The sequence below is a fragment of the Chiloscyllium plagiosum genome, unplaced genomic scaffold (genome assembly GCF_037043375.1).
Source record: "Chiloscyllium plagiosum isolate Xiang-an unplaced genomic scaffold, Cpla_swu_hap1 HiC_scaffold_4, whole genome shotgun sequence".
Classification (NCBI taxonomy): domain Eukaryota; kingdom Metazoa; phylum Chordata; class Chondrichthyes; order Orectolobiformes; family Hemiscylliidae; genus Chiloscyllium; species Chiloscyllium plagiosum.
In genome coordinates, this window is record NW_028270142.1 from 139,022,937 (window position 1) to 139,041,317 (window position 18,381).

Here is an 18,381-nt window from a genome sequence, read left to right on the forward strand (position 1 = left end):
CAATTAATTGATTTTATTTGAGCTACTAAATTCTAGAGTTCCACCTCAAATGTGGAACCTTGTACATGTGTGTCATCTTTTGTTGGCCCAGAAGAAAGCGTGTACACTATACAATGTTAAAATAAATAGAAGATGTGGCATTCAGCATAGAATATACACTAGATCAGGTCAAGCTGTATTCTGCAAACAACAGAATGCTAACTCATATACTTAAGATGATCTTAAAAGCAATAGGGCGGGAGCTGTTTTTCATTAAGCAGTTCTACAACAAAACTTATCTTGCTTTGAGCATAATATGGCAAAATAAGGTGCTTATTATATTGTATATAACATCCCAATGGAACACAATTTTGATGTGTAAGTATTTCTCAGTTAATGAAAACTTAATATTCCACTGTATATGCAGTTCATTCCAATGTTGGCATCAGGGACAACAAAATATGAAACTCATCTCAAAGGGATAACTGTTAGTCATTGATAATCTAAGTAGAAGCTTGCGTTAGGATTGTTTCTTAAATTATGATTTATACTTTTAGCTTTAAATGTTTCATAATTATCAAAGTGGAAAAAATGGTAAGCTTCCCACTTGAAAACAAGGAGTGGATTGCTTGTGTAGGAAAATCTAACTAACAAAGACTTCACAGAAGTATTGACACACTTCTTCATATACTTCTTTTTTTGTTATATAGCTACTTAAATTACTATCCTAACATCTCCTAGAGTTTAATCACTTCTCAGGTTACACAAGTATTTCAAAGCAAAAGTGCTGGCCAGAAATAAGAAGAGAAAAGGTATTGGAATCTATTTCTGGTTCAGGTGACCTGTTGCTGTGGTGAATGGAGTACTTGTTTTCTGGGAAATTCGAAGTTCACGCACAAGAGAGCCAGGTGCAAAATGAAGTGCCTTAAATTCTGTTCTGATAATGTCCTTGCAACAGAAAAGCACCCATTCTAACATAGAAGTGTATTTTCATTCTCTATTTTTTAAGTAAAACTATTGTTATAACACTAAGTTATTTCAAATTTGAATGAAAGATTTCAATCATCAGTTCTGAGGCTGAGCTAGAACACTATTTTAATGAATGAATGGTCACAGTGGAATATGATAACTTGAATTAAAGAAAGTTTACCATAAGCAATTTGCACTATGTGTAACAAACTAATAAAAGTATTTATTGCCTTCATTCTTTGAACTAGTTCAACAATCATCATCAGCATTCAAGAAGTCAGGGTAGGGAAAGAGAGAATTCACAGAGAAATACAGGAACAAAAGTAGTCATTTTAACCTGTTCTTCCACTTAATAAGACTTTGAATGATCTGTGACTAAATTCCATATTCCTATCTCACAGTTGCCTATCTCTTAATACCCTGGGTTAACCAAAAAAAATCTAAAATGAATTAATTAAATATCAATTGCAGTTTGCAGAAGAGAGTTTCAAACGATTACTACCTTTTGCACATAGAATTGTTTGCTGCATTTGCTGCTCAAAGAAGTAGCTGTGATTTCAAAATGAGGGATCCTCTTAGACTTTCCAACTAGCAACATCGTTTTGCCTTGTAAAGACAGATGCAATGTAATAATTTAGTAGCTCAGCCTATACTTTCTGTCTCCACATTTAAATCCTTTTTTGTCCCAGCAGTTCCACTCCTTCTCTTACGAGACTTTTACTATTAGTGTAAGTATAAAAGAGTTTTGGATTTCTTTTTGATACCAGGCTTACTGGTCCATAATTCTGATTGTTCCTTTCCATATCAGTATAAACATGAGTAATTTATTTTTAGTTTGAAGGAACTACTCTCAAATTTAAAAATAAAATTATAGTTAAAATTCACAATGGTCCCAAGTATTTTCTCTAAAATACTGCGATGGTAACTGTCTAGTTCTGTGAGTTTAAATCTTCATTATTTTCTACATTATTGTAATTCCACATTATTACTATATTTAATTTTTTTTTCCATGCACCATTTGTACTTCCAAGTTAGTTTCCTTGGAAAGAAGGATTGTTGCAAAGAACTCTGTGATTGTGTCTATGATACAGGTTGGCCTTAACTGGAATAAGATTGATTTTAGTCACAGCATTTTTTTCAACAGTGATCACAGTTAAAAGCAAATATCAACACAGAATGTGCTGGTTCAGTCTATATGGCCATGCCCTTTTTATAAAGATTTTTGGTCTAGAAACTGCTGAAAGTGCAGGCTTGACAAGTCATCTTGGACAGCAGTTTCTCTCTAATTAGTCAATGAGATTTCAGAATTGAGAAAGAGAAATACAGACTAACAACAGTGATAATTAGGGTGAAAATTAGTCACAGATAGAAAGCAAGAGCGAATTGATGAAGAAAGGGAAAGGAAGGAACTTTTTTTAAAAAATTGGATTAAAATTTTTGAAATTTCCGTATACAATTTACTATCAGCAGGAATAAGATCTCACAGTTTCAACTGTTTAATTTCTGAATCAGAGAAGTAGAGCACCAGATTGATTGAAGTCTTCAGGATATTAACAGGAGAAGACAGAGTTGATATAGGTAAACTATTTCCACTGGATGAAGATCCTAGAACTAGGGTCATGATCTAAAAGTTAGAGCCTGACCTTTGAGAAGACATGTTAGAAGGTACTTCTACACACAAAGGGTGACACAGGTTTGGAACCCTCTTTCACAAACAGCAGTTGTTAATTTTCAATTTTTGTTATGCAAAGGTATTCAGGGATATGGGCCAAACCTAAGTATATGGAGTTAAACACAAATCAGCCATGATCCTGAATGGTTGAACAGGCACAGGAGCTAAATGGCCTACTCCTATGTTCTTACACAGTTTATCACTGAAAGGGTCCTTTGGAAAATACCTGACCTAACATTCCGCAGTGAGTTTAATCTGTAATTTCCATGGCAATGCAGCAATTCTTTGAAATTCAATAGGAGATCAACAGTGAGTTTTCATTTTAAGAGGCTGCTGGTAAAAAGACACAAGTTATCCTGTCATTTTCAAATCACAACATATCTCTTCCTTGCTGAAATTTAACACACTGATAACAATTTTATTATAAATGTCATTATTCTTTGACCAGCAAATTCTGGCCCAATGTGTTCAATTACATTCCATTCAGCACCTTCCTTTTCCAGACACTAAATCTAAAATGAGCATAGCTACCAATCCTGATCATCAATAACCTTAAGGATTCCAATATGCATCAGGACAGTTGGAGGTGAAGCAATCTGATGACATATACCAAACACAGTTGAAAAGCGAACTTTTAAAACACACTAACCTACCAAAGTCTCCAGTTTAAGAGAAATTAAGTGGACAATTTAATGTTTAAACAGTGCAAACTTCTTTGAATGTGGAAGTCTGTTCCAAACGTCTAATATTGTTGCCTTCCGCTGCAGGCTTAAGGGACTAGTGAAAATTCAAATGGATTGAAAGATGAGAGACTTGGTAGAGCAGGACACTACTATATTCTAGCACAGATAAATTTCAATGACAAATTGAAAATGTACAGATTAGCCAAGTCTTTAAACTTTGCCAGTTGGTTGGAGAGCTATCCAATTTAAGTTTTGATTCAAGCTCATTTTTCCCATTGTGAAACAAATCTTTAGCATCCACATTACTGTTAGAAAGGGGGTTCAGGCTTTTGACTCTGAGACAGTGAAGGAACTGTTATGTAATTCCAGGTCCAGATTGCGTGTGGCTTGGAGGGAAATTCCTAGATGCTAAAGATTACAGTTTCAGAAGGTGCTGTCCAAGGAACCTTGGAGAGTTACGACGATGCATCTTGCAGATGGTACACCCTGCCACTACCATAATCTTGGTGGTGGAGGGAGTAAATGTTGAAGGTGACTGATTTAGTTACCAATCGTGTGGGCTGTTTTGTTCTGGATGGTGTTGAGCTTCTTGAGTGTTGTTGGAACTACACTCACCCAGGCAAGTGAAGAGATGCACAAATAAACAAAAGTAATGATTAAAAATGTTCAGAAATGATATGTTACACTAATCAAGGAAAAAAATTAAAATTTATCACGATTAAGTGGATTTTATGGTAGTACAAAAAAAACCCTATGCTACTGGTCTCAGACTTTCAGGATCAAAATCAATGCAAAGTAATTTTTCTTGAGATAACAAAAATATGAAGAATTTCAGGTTTGGCAGAAGATTTCCACCACTGTATGGAATGCATTTGATTAATGGGAACTCAAGTCTATATTATTTAAATCTGAAATCTCTTTAATGTTACAGCCCACATCTATAAACATATTGTGTGAAGTTATGATAAACTCTTGAACAAGCAGCTCCAGTGGACACTTTCAAAGCTGCTGCACATTAATTCTGCTACATAATACTTTTAGAAACTAGACATCTGTAACTGATTTTACTCCATCAGTTTTAAGATGCACTTTAGACTGCAGTTACTAAATTTTTTTTGGAAGAATCTAAATTACAAAAAAACTTGAGAGCACATCAAAGCAGTAAACTAATCTTTCTCCATGATCTTGGTCACCAACTCAAAAGAGAGAGCTAAGATGTTTAATGGAATAAGGATTCTCCTATAAAGTACAGGACAAATTAACTTAAAGAAAGTCATTTCTTATTTTCCCCACAATAAATCAATTAGCTGTGCTAACACCAACCTGAGGGTTTGAGCATTTCATCTCCAGAGACTCCAGATCCACATGGAGACAGACGACAAACGCATGTCTGGTTTCGGGGCTGGAGCTTTGCAGCTTATGTGAGGTGATGGCCAGAGTCGAAGTACAGCCCAAGGGTTCCACAAGACTACATGCCTTCAGCTGTCCAAGTAGGGTATACACACTGAACTGGCTGAGACTGATGGTCCAGGGAAAAGCATCACCTGAGAAGAAAAAAAATCAAGTAACCATTTTAACAAATGTCCCCTGGTGTAAATGTGAGTTAAGGGTGGCCATTTCCATCTGTCATAAGGTGAGCACATTCATTGCACAATGTTTCACATTATTTGTGACTCCTCAGATAACTGAATTATCATTTGCTGAATCCTTCACAACTGACATCCAGGGGGGTACTATTGAGCAAGAAATTAACAAAGCATTTGGTAAATATGGTAACTACAAGGACAGGTCAGAAGTTAGGAATTTTATGGTGGATAATTCACCTCCTGCCTCTCCAAATTCAATCCATCATCATCAAGGCATAAGTCAGGAGTGTGGTGAATATTCCCCACTTTCCCAGGTTAGTGCAGTTTGAATAACACTGAAGAAGGCTGCATCATCCAGGAACATGCAGTGCGTTTGATTGGTATCTGATTGAACACCTTCAACATTCACTCCCTCCACCAACGACTCACAGTGACAGCAATGCACATCATCTACAAGATGCACTGCAACAACTTACCAAGGCTTCTACATAGAACACAACCTCTACCTAAAAGGACAAGGTCAACAGAACGCCACCACTTGCAAGTTCTCCATTAAGCAACACATCATTTTTACTACTCCATCATTACCAGTGGGTCAAAATCCTGGACTCCCTCTTTAATTGCACTGTGGTTGCCCCTACACCGCAAGGACTGCAGCAGTTCAAGAAGGCAGTTCACCACCACCACCACATTATCAAAGGTAAGAAGGGATGGGAATAATTGTTTGCCCAGCCAGCGAAGCTAAAATCTTATAAATTAAATCTAAAAATTAAGTTGAATGTTGAGAAGTGTGAGGTCACGCAATTTGGTGCTAAGAATGTGGATAAGTAATACATAAAGGAAATACAATACTTATGTGGGTGCAGGAGCAGAGGGACCTGGCTACGTATACGTGTTCATCATCAAAGTGGCAGGTTCCTCCGACAATGCCTTCCAAACACTCAGCCTCTACTACCGAGAAACGAAAAGGCAACGGCTGCAGTGGGGATCACCACCACGTGCACGTTTCCCTGTGAGCCACACACCATCCTCACTTGGAAGTTTATTTGTTGCAAGTCAAGTTCTTTCAATTCTATTCCAACGGAACTCTGGATGAATCTACACCAGGTGACTGAAAATCAGAATTTTATCACCATTCGCAACTTATTCAGTACTAACAGTGTCTAAATGTAGCAAAACCTAGACAACATCTAGGCTACTGTGATGTGAATCAAGAGGGAATACAATTATAGCCACGAGACATTCAATGGGAGAACTATCGCTGCATTCCCCCGATGCCCTGAACGGTAGCTACAAGATCAGGTATGAGAAATTTGTAGCAGATAAATTTATCTGTTGAAAACAAAATATCTAATAGAGACAACAGCTTTCACTAAATTCAAGTATGATAAATATATGGAGATTTCACTAATTTATGATGAGCTGAACATCAGGTAAACAGAACAACAAGAAAACCACCATTAGTGTTTATTTAGGCAGCACTTTAACATTGAGAAGAATTCCAAGCTGCCTCGGACTTTTATGGAAAAAGAATGAGTTGGAAATCAAAGTTGAGAATATTAGTGAGTGTGACCAAGACTTCTGTCAAAGAGATGGGAAATGAAGCAGGTCTTAGAAGGGAAGAACATGGTTGAGCGGTCAAGATATTTAGGGACAGCAAATCAGTAAAATTACCTCCTAATTGTTGGGGAGTAGGAATGAAAGGAAGGACAGGCAGTGAAAAAAAACACAATAACAGAAAAGCAATACAGTATAGAGTAGTAGGTGGGTAAATGGAGTTAAGATCAGTCACGAATTAAACTAAAGGTGGAAGAGGCTCACAGTGTTGAATGACACTCTCCTGCTCCAATATGCATAACAAAAAGTGCTTGTGCCATATAGATGTGAAGACTCAAAATCAGACAATGATTACTACAACACAGCTTGAAGCACCATATTATCGTTATGTAGCCATGGTTCATTTGGCAGTATTCAGTGACTACAAACAAAGCACAAATTCTGGTAGATTAACTTTAATGGTGTCAACTAGGGATCAGGCCATTTTGGATCTGACAATGCGTAATTGAGGAAGATTTAATAAATAACCTCAGAGCAAAAGAACCTCGAGAAAATAGCAACCAAACTATGTCAGAATGGAGCATTAATTTTGAGAGTGAGAAATTGAGTCAAAAGTAATTGTGCTGAACTTTAATAAGGGTAACTGCAAAGAAGCAAGGACAGAGTTGACTGTGAAAGGAGTTCAGCATAAAAGATTGTTGAGAAAAGAAATGGCAGAAATTTGAGAAAATAGTTCACAAATTACAACAAAGAAATATCCCAGAGAGGAAGGAAGATTCTAGGAAGGAGACAAGTCAATAACAGTTAATTGAAGAAATTAAGGATAGTTTTAAATTGATATAAAATATATGTAATGTGTCAAAAGCTAACGATGAATCAAAGGACGGAGACAGTTGTAAAAGCCAACAAAAGATAACCAATTAAAAATAAGGAGAGAAAATAAACTTTGAATGTAAACTGACAAGTAATATACAGATGGATAGCAAGAACTTCTTTGAATATGTAAAAACTAAGAGAAAGGTCAAAGTGAACATAGACCCATCAGAGAATATGGCTGGGGAAACAATAAAGGGGGAACCAGGAAATAGCAGACAAGTTGAATAAATAATTTGCACCAATCTTCATGATAGAAAACACTATTAATATTCCAAAATTTTAAAATAATCAAGAGAGAGATAAACATAAAAATGATCACTGGAGAAACTAGGGAAATTAATGAGACTAAAAGCTGGTAAGTCTCCTGCACTTGATCAGTTGCACTAAAAGAAGTAGTTACAATGACTGAGAATACATTGACTGTAATCTTCCAAAAATCCTTTTTTATGAAATGCCCCAGAGACAAGGAAAAGGGAAGGAGTCAAAAAATCTAAATTAACATCATTATTGGGAAAATTTTAGAGTCTATCATAAACGACGCAATAACAGAACATTTAGAAATATATAAATAAAAATAGAAATTGCTGCAGGTCTGGCAGCATCTGTGGAGAGACATCAGAGTTAACGTTTTGGATCCAGTGACCCTTCCTCAGAATGTGCAGAAACTTCTTCAGAATTATGTACACAGTCAAACAGAGTGTGCATAGAACAAAGAACAAAGAAAATCTAAGCCTGTCTAAGCATGTTGCATATTTTCTAAGAGTCTGTATCCCTCTGCTCCCTGCCCATTCATGCATCTGTCTAGATACATCTTAGATAAAGAAGAGGAAGATGTTCCAGACAAACTTATTTGAAATATTTGAGGTGGTAACAGGCAGGATAGAAAAAGGAAAACCTAGAGATATCATCTATTTGTATTTCTAAGAGGTAGTCAATATAGTGGCACATCAGACTATTTAAATATCAGTCTATAGTGTTGGGGGTAGTATGTCAACATGGATTGAGGATTGGCGAACTAATAAAAGACAGTGAGTCAGGATAAGTGGGGGAACTTCCAGAATAGCAATCTGTTAAAAGTCTAATGCCAGAGGGATCGGTGCTCGGAGTATAATTCCTTATATCATATGATGATTTGGAAGGAAAGTGAATGTACCAAGTTGTCAAATGACACAAAAATAGTTGGGAAAGCAAGTGGTGAAGAATGGCACAAAAAGTCTACAGAAAGACATATACAGATTAAGTAAGTGAGCAAGCATTTGGCAGATCAAATTCAATGTGTAAAAATGTATGGTTCTGTAATTTGGCAAGAGGAATAGACAAGTTAAATATTACCTAAATGGAGAAAGACCACAGAAAGCTGCAATGTTGAGGGATTTGCCGGTCCTCTTGCATAATTTACAAAATGCGAACACACAAGTTCATAATAGGTAAGACAAATTGCAAAGCTAATAGGCAAGACGAATGGAACTTTGGCTTTTATTTCTAAAGGAATAGAGTATAAAAACTATGCAAGGCACTAGTTAGAGAAAACTGTGAATATTTTTGGTCCCGTTATCAAAGGAAAGACATACCGATATTGGTGGTAGTCCAGGGGAGGTTCACTAGGTTGATCCCAGGTTTGAAGAAACTTTTGGATAAGGCGAGGTTGAGTCAGTTAGATTTATTATCGGAATTTAAGAGAATGAGAAGGAGCCTCATTGAAACACAGAAGAAATTTAAGGGTTTGACAAAGTAGATGCCAATAGGTCACTTCCTCTTCTGGGAAAGTCTAGGAGCAGAAAGCACAATTTTAGAGTAAGGGGTCACCCAGGACAGAGGGTAGTGAGTCGGTGGAATTCTTCAACACAGAGGGTTGTAGAGGCTGCGTCATTAAGCATAAACAAGGGTGAGATAGATTTTTAATCAATAAGGGAATGAAGGAATATTAGTGTAAGGAAGGAAAGTGGATTTGAGGATTATCAGATCAGCCACCATCTTAGTGAATGGTAAAGCTGACTCAATGGGCCAAATGGTCAACTTCTCCTCTTATTGTCTTTTGTTTGTTTTTCGCCCTTTTTTTGGGCATTACTTCCCATTTCTTTGTTTCTGAGCATATTACATTTGTAGTCTCTAATTAATTTTTAAAAGAGCAAAATAAGTAAATCACAAAATTTTTCAGGCGAAGTCAGCATGATAACTGACAATCAGCTTGGGACAAGTTAATTAAATTCCATTTGCTTGCCTTTAGTAATACCAAAATTTGCAAGTCCTTAAAGACTTTTGCTCACAAGTTCAACATTTATATCACTTATTATACATGGCAAGCTAAATAAACATGTCAAAATGCTTTCACTGAACTAAGAAAACATCATTTTTAAGATAACAAATATGATGGACATGATCTTGCAGGAGTAGGCATATGTGATTAACTTGACTTTTCTTTTCAGTGCAGACCTTCTGAAACCTGAGTGATAGTTGCACCAACCACTTATCTCCTTAACCACTTGGATTTAATAATCAAGAAAGAAACACAGGCATTTGGAGAAAGAAATAGGATAAGAAAAAAATGATCAAATTACAGTAAGTGAATAAACGGAGGAAAACAATAATTGAAAGGAGAGGACAGAAAAAAAATGAAAAAGAAATTTGTCACTTTTAAAATCTCTAAGCAGAATTTGCTACCTGCAAGTAGTAAATGTCTGAACATGAATGTTTTTTTAAATAATTCACAGGCATAAGCATTGCTGTTCTGGGCCTGCATTTACTCCCCATCCTAATCACCTGTGAGAAAATGGTGATGAACTGCTTTCTTAAAGCACTGTAGTGCTTGTGCAGACACACCAGGAGTGCTGTAAGGTGGGAGTTCTAAGATTATCCCTCGCGAACATGATGTGAGACTTTCAAGAGAACTTCCAAGCACTGTTCTTCCCATGCGTTTGCTGACCTTTCCTTCCAGGTGACAGAGATCATGGATTTGGAAGATGGCACTGAAGCAGCCTTGGTAAATTGTTCCAATGCACCTTGTTGATGGCTCACACTACTGCCTCTGTGCTTTGGCGATGGAGAGTGTGAATGAAATAGGTAATGGATGGTCCAAATAAGTTTTTGGTCTCAGGATGTCTGATTTTGGAGGAAAAAGCAATTATAATTGGATATTGAGGGAAGATGCCTAGATTGTCTCTTATTGGAGACAATCATTGCCAGGCACGTAAGGAACAAATGTTACTTGCCACTTATCAGTCAAAGCCTGAACATAAACTTGTTATGTTTAGCAATTTTAACAAATTACTTTACAACCTGAGGAGTTGTGAATAGTATTGGACACCACACAGTCATCAGCATACCATAGCTAGAATGTTATTTGTTACCTTAACAGTTTTGCCCTTAAAGTAGTCAAAAATATCTACCATACATACAAAGGTACCAATTAGGGAACAAAGGTGGATCTCATTCCCCTCCTCATGCCTCCCATTTATTGACATCATGATTGATGTGATTGCAACTTCAAATTCACATTACCTCCCCCCACCGATAACCTTTCATTCTCTCGCTCAACTCATTGAACTAAATATGTCTCTTCACTCCTCCTTAGATTTTTAAAAAACTCAAACCTGGGATTCGTCTGATTACTGATTCTCTTGTCATTTTCTCATTTTCACTCTTTCAAAACTCTTGAACTAACTTTGAACACTTCCATTAAATAATCGCTTAATCTTCTAAGGAGAACCAGCCCACCTTTTCCAGTCTTCCCCAGAACTGAAGTCTCTCACCCTGGTACCATTCTAGCAAATTTTCTCTGCACAACTTCCAAAAGAAAGATATACAAATGACCCCTAATTGATTCTATCACCAAAATAACAACAAGCACGTACTAGAAAAATTCAGCAGTTACAGCAGCATCTCATAGTCATAAAGATGCATAGCACAGAAACTGGCCCTTTGGTCCAACTTGTCCTTGCTGACCAGATATCCTAAATTAATGCAGTCTCACTTGCCAGCATTCGGCCCATTTCCCTTTAAACCATTCCTGTTCATATACCCATCCAGATGCCTTTTAAATATTGTAATTGTACCAGCCTTTCTCTGGCAGCTCATTCCATACACGCACAATCCTCTGCATGAAGAGGTTATCCCTTAGGTTTAGTTTAAATCTTTCCCCTCTCACCTATGCCCTCTAGTTTGAACTCACCCACCCTGGGGAAAAGACTTTGGCTACTCACCCTATTCATGCCCCTCATGACTTGATAAACCCCTGTAAGGTCATCCCTTAGCCTCTGGTGCTCCAGGGAAAACAGCCCCAGCCTATTCAGCCTCTCCTTATAGCTCAAACCCTCTGACGCTGGCAACATCCTTGCAGACATTTTTCCGAACCCTTTCAAGTTTCACAACATCTTTCCTATAGCAGCAAGACCAGAATCGTACGCAGTATTCCAAAAGTAGCTGAACCAATATCCTGTACAGCCACATCATGAACCTCCAACTCCTCACCTCAATGCACTGATTATTAAAGGCAAGCTACCAAACATCATCTTCACTATCTTGTCTACCTGTGACTCCACTTGCAAGGAATTCTGAACCTGCACCCCAAGATCTCTTTGTTCAGCAACACTCCTCAGGACCTTATCAAGCGTATAAGCCCTGCCCTGATTTGCCTTTCCAAAATGCAGCACTTCACATTTATCTAAATTAAACTCCATCTGCCACTCCTTGGCCAACAGGCCATTCTGATCAAGGTTTTGGATCAGTGGTGCTGGAAGAGCACAGCAATTCAGGCAGCATCGAGGAGCTCCTCGATGCTGCCTGAATTGCTGAGCTCTTCCAGCACCACTGATCCAGAATCTGGTTTCCAGCATCTGCAGCATTGTTTTTACCCCATTCTGATCAAGGTTCTGCTGTCCACTACACCTCCAATTTTGATGTCACCTGCAAACTTACTAACTATATTTTCGACGTTCACATCCAATAATTTATAAATAACAAAAAGCAGTGGACCCAGCACCAATCCTCGTGGCACACCGCTCCTCACAGGCCGCCAGTCTGAAAAGTAACCTTCCACCACCACTCTCTGTCTTCTACCTTCGATCCAGTTCTGTATCCTAATCACTAGTTCTCTCTATATTCCATGTGATCAAACCTTCCTACTGTTTCAAACACCTTACTGAAGTCCATATGCATCACGTCCACCATTCTGCCCTTAGCAATCCTCCTCATTACTTCTTCAAAACCTCAATCAAGTTAGTAAGTCATGATTTTGCGCGTATAAAGCCACGCTGACTATCCCTATTCAGCCTTTGCCCTTCCAAATACATGTAAATCCTGTCCCTCAGGATTTCCTCCAACAACTTGCCCACCACTGATATGAGGTACACTGGTCTATAGTTTCCTAGCTTTTCCTCACCACCTTTTTTAAAAAGTGGCATCATGTTAGCAAACTTTCAGTCTTCTGCCATCTCAACTGCGGTTATCAATGATACAAATATCTCAACAATGGGAGCAGGAATCACCTCTCCAGCTGCCCACAGAGTTCTCCATGTTTAGAATGCAGCATTTTGATTCCAATATGATACTTCTTGGGAACCTAATTCTTTTATCAGTCAATAATGCAACCAGTAGCATTTGTTGAAGTTAATATTAAAAGCACTGATGTCAGCATCAAAAGCACTGAAGTCAATTGTCAACTGCATAAAGCAGTCCATATTTACAGTGGTTTTGATAAAATACCAGGACACATTTATGGACAATAAAAATCACTGATCGTTCAACAGAGTGACAATTTATACACTTGTACACTAATAATGTACATTTGAAGAAGGTGCTATAAATTTGTTCTACATATCTGCGAATAGCAGAAATATTCCCCATGATTTCAAAGATCAAAAAAAACAGCCAATGTTATATTCTATAAGTCACAGATTCTAGTGCATTGTGTCCTAATGATCTCTATTAATTCGACTGGATTAAATGTGTTCCAGATTGTTAACAAGTCGGGTTGTAATAGCATGGGATTTTAATTTTCCATTGGCTACGACTGCCATAGTGTTAAAGGCATGGATGGTGAGGACTTTGTTCAATATGATCAAGAAAAATTTCTTTACCAATATGTCAATGTTCCTACTTAAGAAGGAACAACACGTGATCTTATCTTGAGAAATACGGCAGGGCAAGTGACTGAAGTGTTAGTAGGTGAACACTTTGGGACTAGTGATCATAATTCTATTAGTTTTAAAACAATTAATATTCTAAATTGGAGTCAGGCAAATCTTAATGATATGAGACAAGAATTTTCAAAAGTTGATTGAAATAGACTGTCTACAGGTAAGGGGATGACAGAAAAGTGGGAGACTTTGAAAAATGTGATATCGAGAATTCAGAGGCATGATGTCTCTGTTAGAGTGAAAGGTAAGGTTGGTAAGAGGAGGGTACAATAAATGAATAAAAATATTGAGGTTCTAGTCAAGATTAAGAAATAGTCATACATTAGATACAGACAACAGGAATCAAATGAATCTCGAAGTGCACAAAGAATGTAGATAAATTCAGTCTTAAGAGGGAAATGAGGGCAAAGAAGGGATATGAGATAGCCTTGGTAGATAAGGTGAAGGATAACCCGAAGAGATTCTACAAGTACATTAAGAGCAAAACAGTAAGTGAAGAGAGAATAAGACCCGTTAAAGATCAATGAGGTCATCTGTGTGTTGAACGCTAGGGGATGGGAGAGATACCAAACCAATATTCTGTGGAGAAAGAAATGAAGGCTAGAGAACTCAGGGAAATAAACATTGATGTTTTGAATACAATTCACATTAAAGATGAGGAAATGCTGGAATTCTTAGAAAACATAAAGCTGGATAAATCTTCAGGACCTGATTAAGAGTATCAGGATGTTGTGGAAAATTAGGGAAGAAATTGTGGGGGCCTTAGCAGAAATATTTACATCATCTATAACCAAAATGAGGCGCACGAGGACTGGAGGGTGGCTAATGCTGTGTCTTTATTTAAGAAAAGCTATAAGGAGAATCCTGGGAACTATAGACCTGTGAGCTTGACATTGATGGTGGGAAAGAGGTGATTCTGAAAGATAGGATTTCTATACATTTGGAGAGGCAATATGTGATTATAGATCATTAGCATGATTGTATGCAAGGGAAATCATGTCTCACAAACTTAACTGAGATTTTTGAGAAAGTAACCAAAACAATTGATAAGGGCAGAGCAGGAGGCATCGTTTACATGGACTTTAGGTAAGCCTTTGACAAGGTTCCACGTGGTAGACTAATTAATAAAGTTAGATCACATAGGATTCAGGGTAAACTTGCCAATTGAATACAAAATTGGCTTGATGATAGGAGACAGGAGGTGATGGAGGAAGGTTGTTTTCAGACTGAAGGTCTGTGAACTGCAGTTTCTACAGGGATCGGCACTGAGTCCACTTTTGTTTGTCATTTACATGAACGATTTGGATGAGAATATAGGAGTCGCAGTTAGTAAGTTCATAGATGACACAAAAATGGAGTATAGTGGACAATGAAAAAGGTTTTCTAAGATCATAAAGAGAACTTGATCAACTGGATCAATGGGCTGAGGAGTGGCAGACAGAATTTAATTCAGATAAATGTGAGACATTGTATTTTGGTAAACAAACAATGGCAGGACTTGTCCAATTAATGATAGGGCCTTGGGTGGTGTTGTAAAACAGAGAGACCGAGGCATTCAGGTACGTAATTCCTTGAAATTTGTGTCACAGATAGAAGGCATTTAGCATGCTTGTCTTCATTGCTCAGATCTTTGAGTATAGGAATTGGAATGTCATGTTGAGGCTGTACGGGATGTTGCTGAGGCCTCTTCTGGAGTTTTGCATGCATTTCTGGTATCTCTGTTATAGTAAAGATTTTATTAACTTAGAGAGGGTTCAGAAACGATTTACCAGGATGTTGCCAGGATTGGAGAGTTTGGGCTACATAAAAAAAAAGGCTGGCATGGCTGGGACTTTTTTCACTGGAGTGTAGGAGGTTGAGGGGTGACCTTATAGAGGTTTATAAAATCATAAGGGACATGGATTAGGTGAATAGCAAGGGTGTTTTTCCGAGGGTGGGGAAGTTCAAAACTAGGGGCATACCTTTAAATTGAGACGAGAAAGTTTTAAGAAGGATATGAAGGGCAACACTTTTTTACACAGAGAGTGGTTTGTGTGTGGAATGAACTGCCAAAGGAAGTGGAGAATGCAGGTACAGTTACAACATTTAAAAGATATTTGGATAATTACAGGAATTGAAAAAGTTTGGAGGGATATGGGCCAATTGCAAGCAAGTGGGATATTTTAGTTTGGAAACATGGTTGGCATGGACGAGTTGGACCAGACAGTCTGTTTCCATGCTGTTCCACTCCATGACTCCAAATAACTCCATGTCTTATAGAATATAATAAGCTGATCTGATATGTGTTCTGATGACTAATAGCATAAATTAATATGCCCGCTGCTTGACTAAAATGAAGAATGGTTCATAATTATTTCCAAAGTACAACATATAACCTTCGTAATATTTTAGCACACACATGCCTATCCAGTCAGGTTTTCTTCCCCCAACATGCAAGGCAGCCATCAGTTCAGGTGTAGATTATTTTAGCATAAAGCTAACAACTGCAACAAAGCAATTACATCTCTGAACAAGTTGATAATAAACATTCTAAGAATTGCAGCAGATCTGCTCACACAGCCAAAGGACACTTCCCACACCATTACTTTATAGAAATTAGTTTTTTCCTGTTTTTGCTCAATTGGGCAAGGTGTTCTACCCAACAATTCAGCGGAAAACTGACATCATTTGCTAAACTCACTGGCACAGTTAAATCCCATGAATCTATGGAACAGAGATTGCCGTAACAGGACTGTACAGAGAGAGGACTTCATCTAAAATAAGTCCTCAATTATGTCCCTCATTTTTTGAGACGCCATCTAATTAAAAGGTTACCAAGCTACATTATATTTATATTTACCTTTGCTGATGACATTTTAACAAAATATTGCAATATTATTTATAATTTTAAGAGCTGTGCACGAATTCTTTTCCTAATGTAACTTTTCCACAAGTCTTAGTGAAAACAACTACTGTGCAGTTAAAATGTGGCTTGCTCCTTGTCCAAATCTAAAATGTTGTTATAGCTTTTCGTCTTTGTTTAACATAAACTGCTTTGCTTTCTGTCTGTGCTCAGTATATAAAAATTAATTCTGGATTATGTTCAATGCCTACAACGCTTACTTCCAAAAATAATATTTGAAATTCACTGGTACAGCACTCCTCCTGCTTATCTCCCCTTCGCGAAATGGAATGGAGCCTTTAAATCCATAAAGTTAATCTCATCTATAGCTTCAATCTACTCTAACTCAAACAAGCAATCAGGTTGCAGCCTATTTAAAACATTCTCAGACAGAAAACTAAACAACTTACTTGCTTTTAAACTGTTGGTAAGGCACAGTAAAGATGTTTCACTGCAGATTTATTGTTCACTGTTAATACATCACAAAGGTCAGAAAATGCTAAAAATATGATGAAAAGTCTGAAGCAGAACACTTCAAAAAACATTGCACATTTGTTAATTACAAATAGAAAATAAACCTGATCTGTGTGAGATGATTGTTACATTGTTGCTGATTGACACTCATACTTCTGAGTCAAAATTTCTTAAATAATACATTTTTAGTTTACATCATAAATGACAAATTGAGATAAGCAAAATTACAGTGTCAATTAAGCTAATTTAAACAATCGCCACATTTCAAATTTATAATAGTAAACGTAGGAACCAAGGTCTTCTAAATAAAACCACATTTATATACAGGAACCATATTTTTGCAGAGAACCTCCAGCACATGGTGTAAAAGTACAAGAAGTGGATAGCTATTATATACGGGTTACTTGACAAGCATAAAATAATTTTTTAGTTTAAGTCTAACCACAAGTGACAGGTAATTTGCGGCTCTACTGCCTATTGACATTACGAATTCTGTTCAATGTGAGTACATTATTCCACTTGTCACAGCAAGTTGATTTGATCTAGCACATACTCATGTATTAGAAAATAAATCGTCTTAAAGAAGGGCACATTTTGCAAAATTTCACCAAGGTGAGAAAAGAAAAAGCTTCCATTTGCAGATAAAAGACCCAAATTAAAGGGCTTAAATTTGGAATGAATCGGAAATACAGATTACAGTGATGCTAAGATATTATGACAACCAATCACAACTGATGACAAAATGTCAACTTGACAAAGTTGGTACCACTCTAACATCTGGATCAGAAAGATCTGGATCTGAGACCAGAACAGAATTTGTAATCAAGACTGAAACAAAAGTAAACAATTAAGAGATCACTTGGATGCAAATCATCCAACCATCCCAGTGACTTGGATGGATATTAAAAATCAGAATATAGGGAGTTGACTTAACATACTAGTAAACATCTCTTCAAAAACACAGAGCAGAAACAAATTATTATTTTCACCGCTGTGTCAGACATTAGCTGGTACTTTGCCCATGTGACAAAAACTGCAAAGAATGAATGCCTAGTTCTAATGTAATGAAGGGTACATCGGGTTCTAAGCAATCAATTGCTTCTCTAGTCAGGGAAACAGAAAGATGTTTCTGCGGCCAGCAGTGAAAAATCAGAATAGCGTGTTGCTTCCCTGGTGCCAGGATTAAGGATGTCTCAGATAGGATGCAGAATGCTCTCAAAGGGGAGAGGGCCCAACAGGAAGTCATTGTACACATTGGTACCAACGACATAGGAAGGGAAAAGGATGACATTCTGAAGGAAGAATACAGAAAGTTAGGCAGGAATTTAAAAAGGAGGTCCTCAAGGGTAGTAATATCTGGATCACTCCCGAGTTGGTGAGGGTAAGATGAGGAGGATAGAGCAGATGAATGCGTGGCTAAAGAGCTGGAGTATGGGAGAAGAATTCACTTTTTTGAATCACTGGAATCTCTTCTGAAGTAGAAGTGACCTGTACAAGAAGGATGGACTGCACCTGAATTGGATGGGGACTAATATATTGGCAGGGAGATTTGCTGGAGCTGCTTGGGAGT

General features: G+C 37.4%; 1 protein-coding gene across 4 annotated transcripts in view; it reads right to left on the minus strand.

Annotated features, from left to right (window-relative positions):
- vps13b (vacuolar protein sorting 13 homolog B) overlaps positions 1-18,381 on the minus strand; it is a 977,967-nt gene that overhangs the window by 387,300 nt on the left and 572,286 nt on the right. For all 4 annotated transcript variants that reach the window (XR_015757055.1, XM_043687669.2, XM_043687667.2 and 1 more), the window contains exon 24: positions 4,627-4,847. Coding sequence is in view for 3 of the 4 variants with exons in the window: in XM_043687669.2 (XP_043543604.2) it covers positions 4,627-4,847 (221 nt within the window). In the remaining variant the exon portion in view is untranslated. The remainder of the gene's footprint in view (positions 1-4,626; positions 4,848-18,381) is intronic.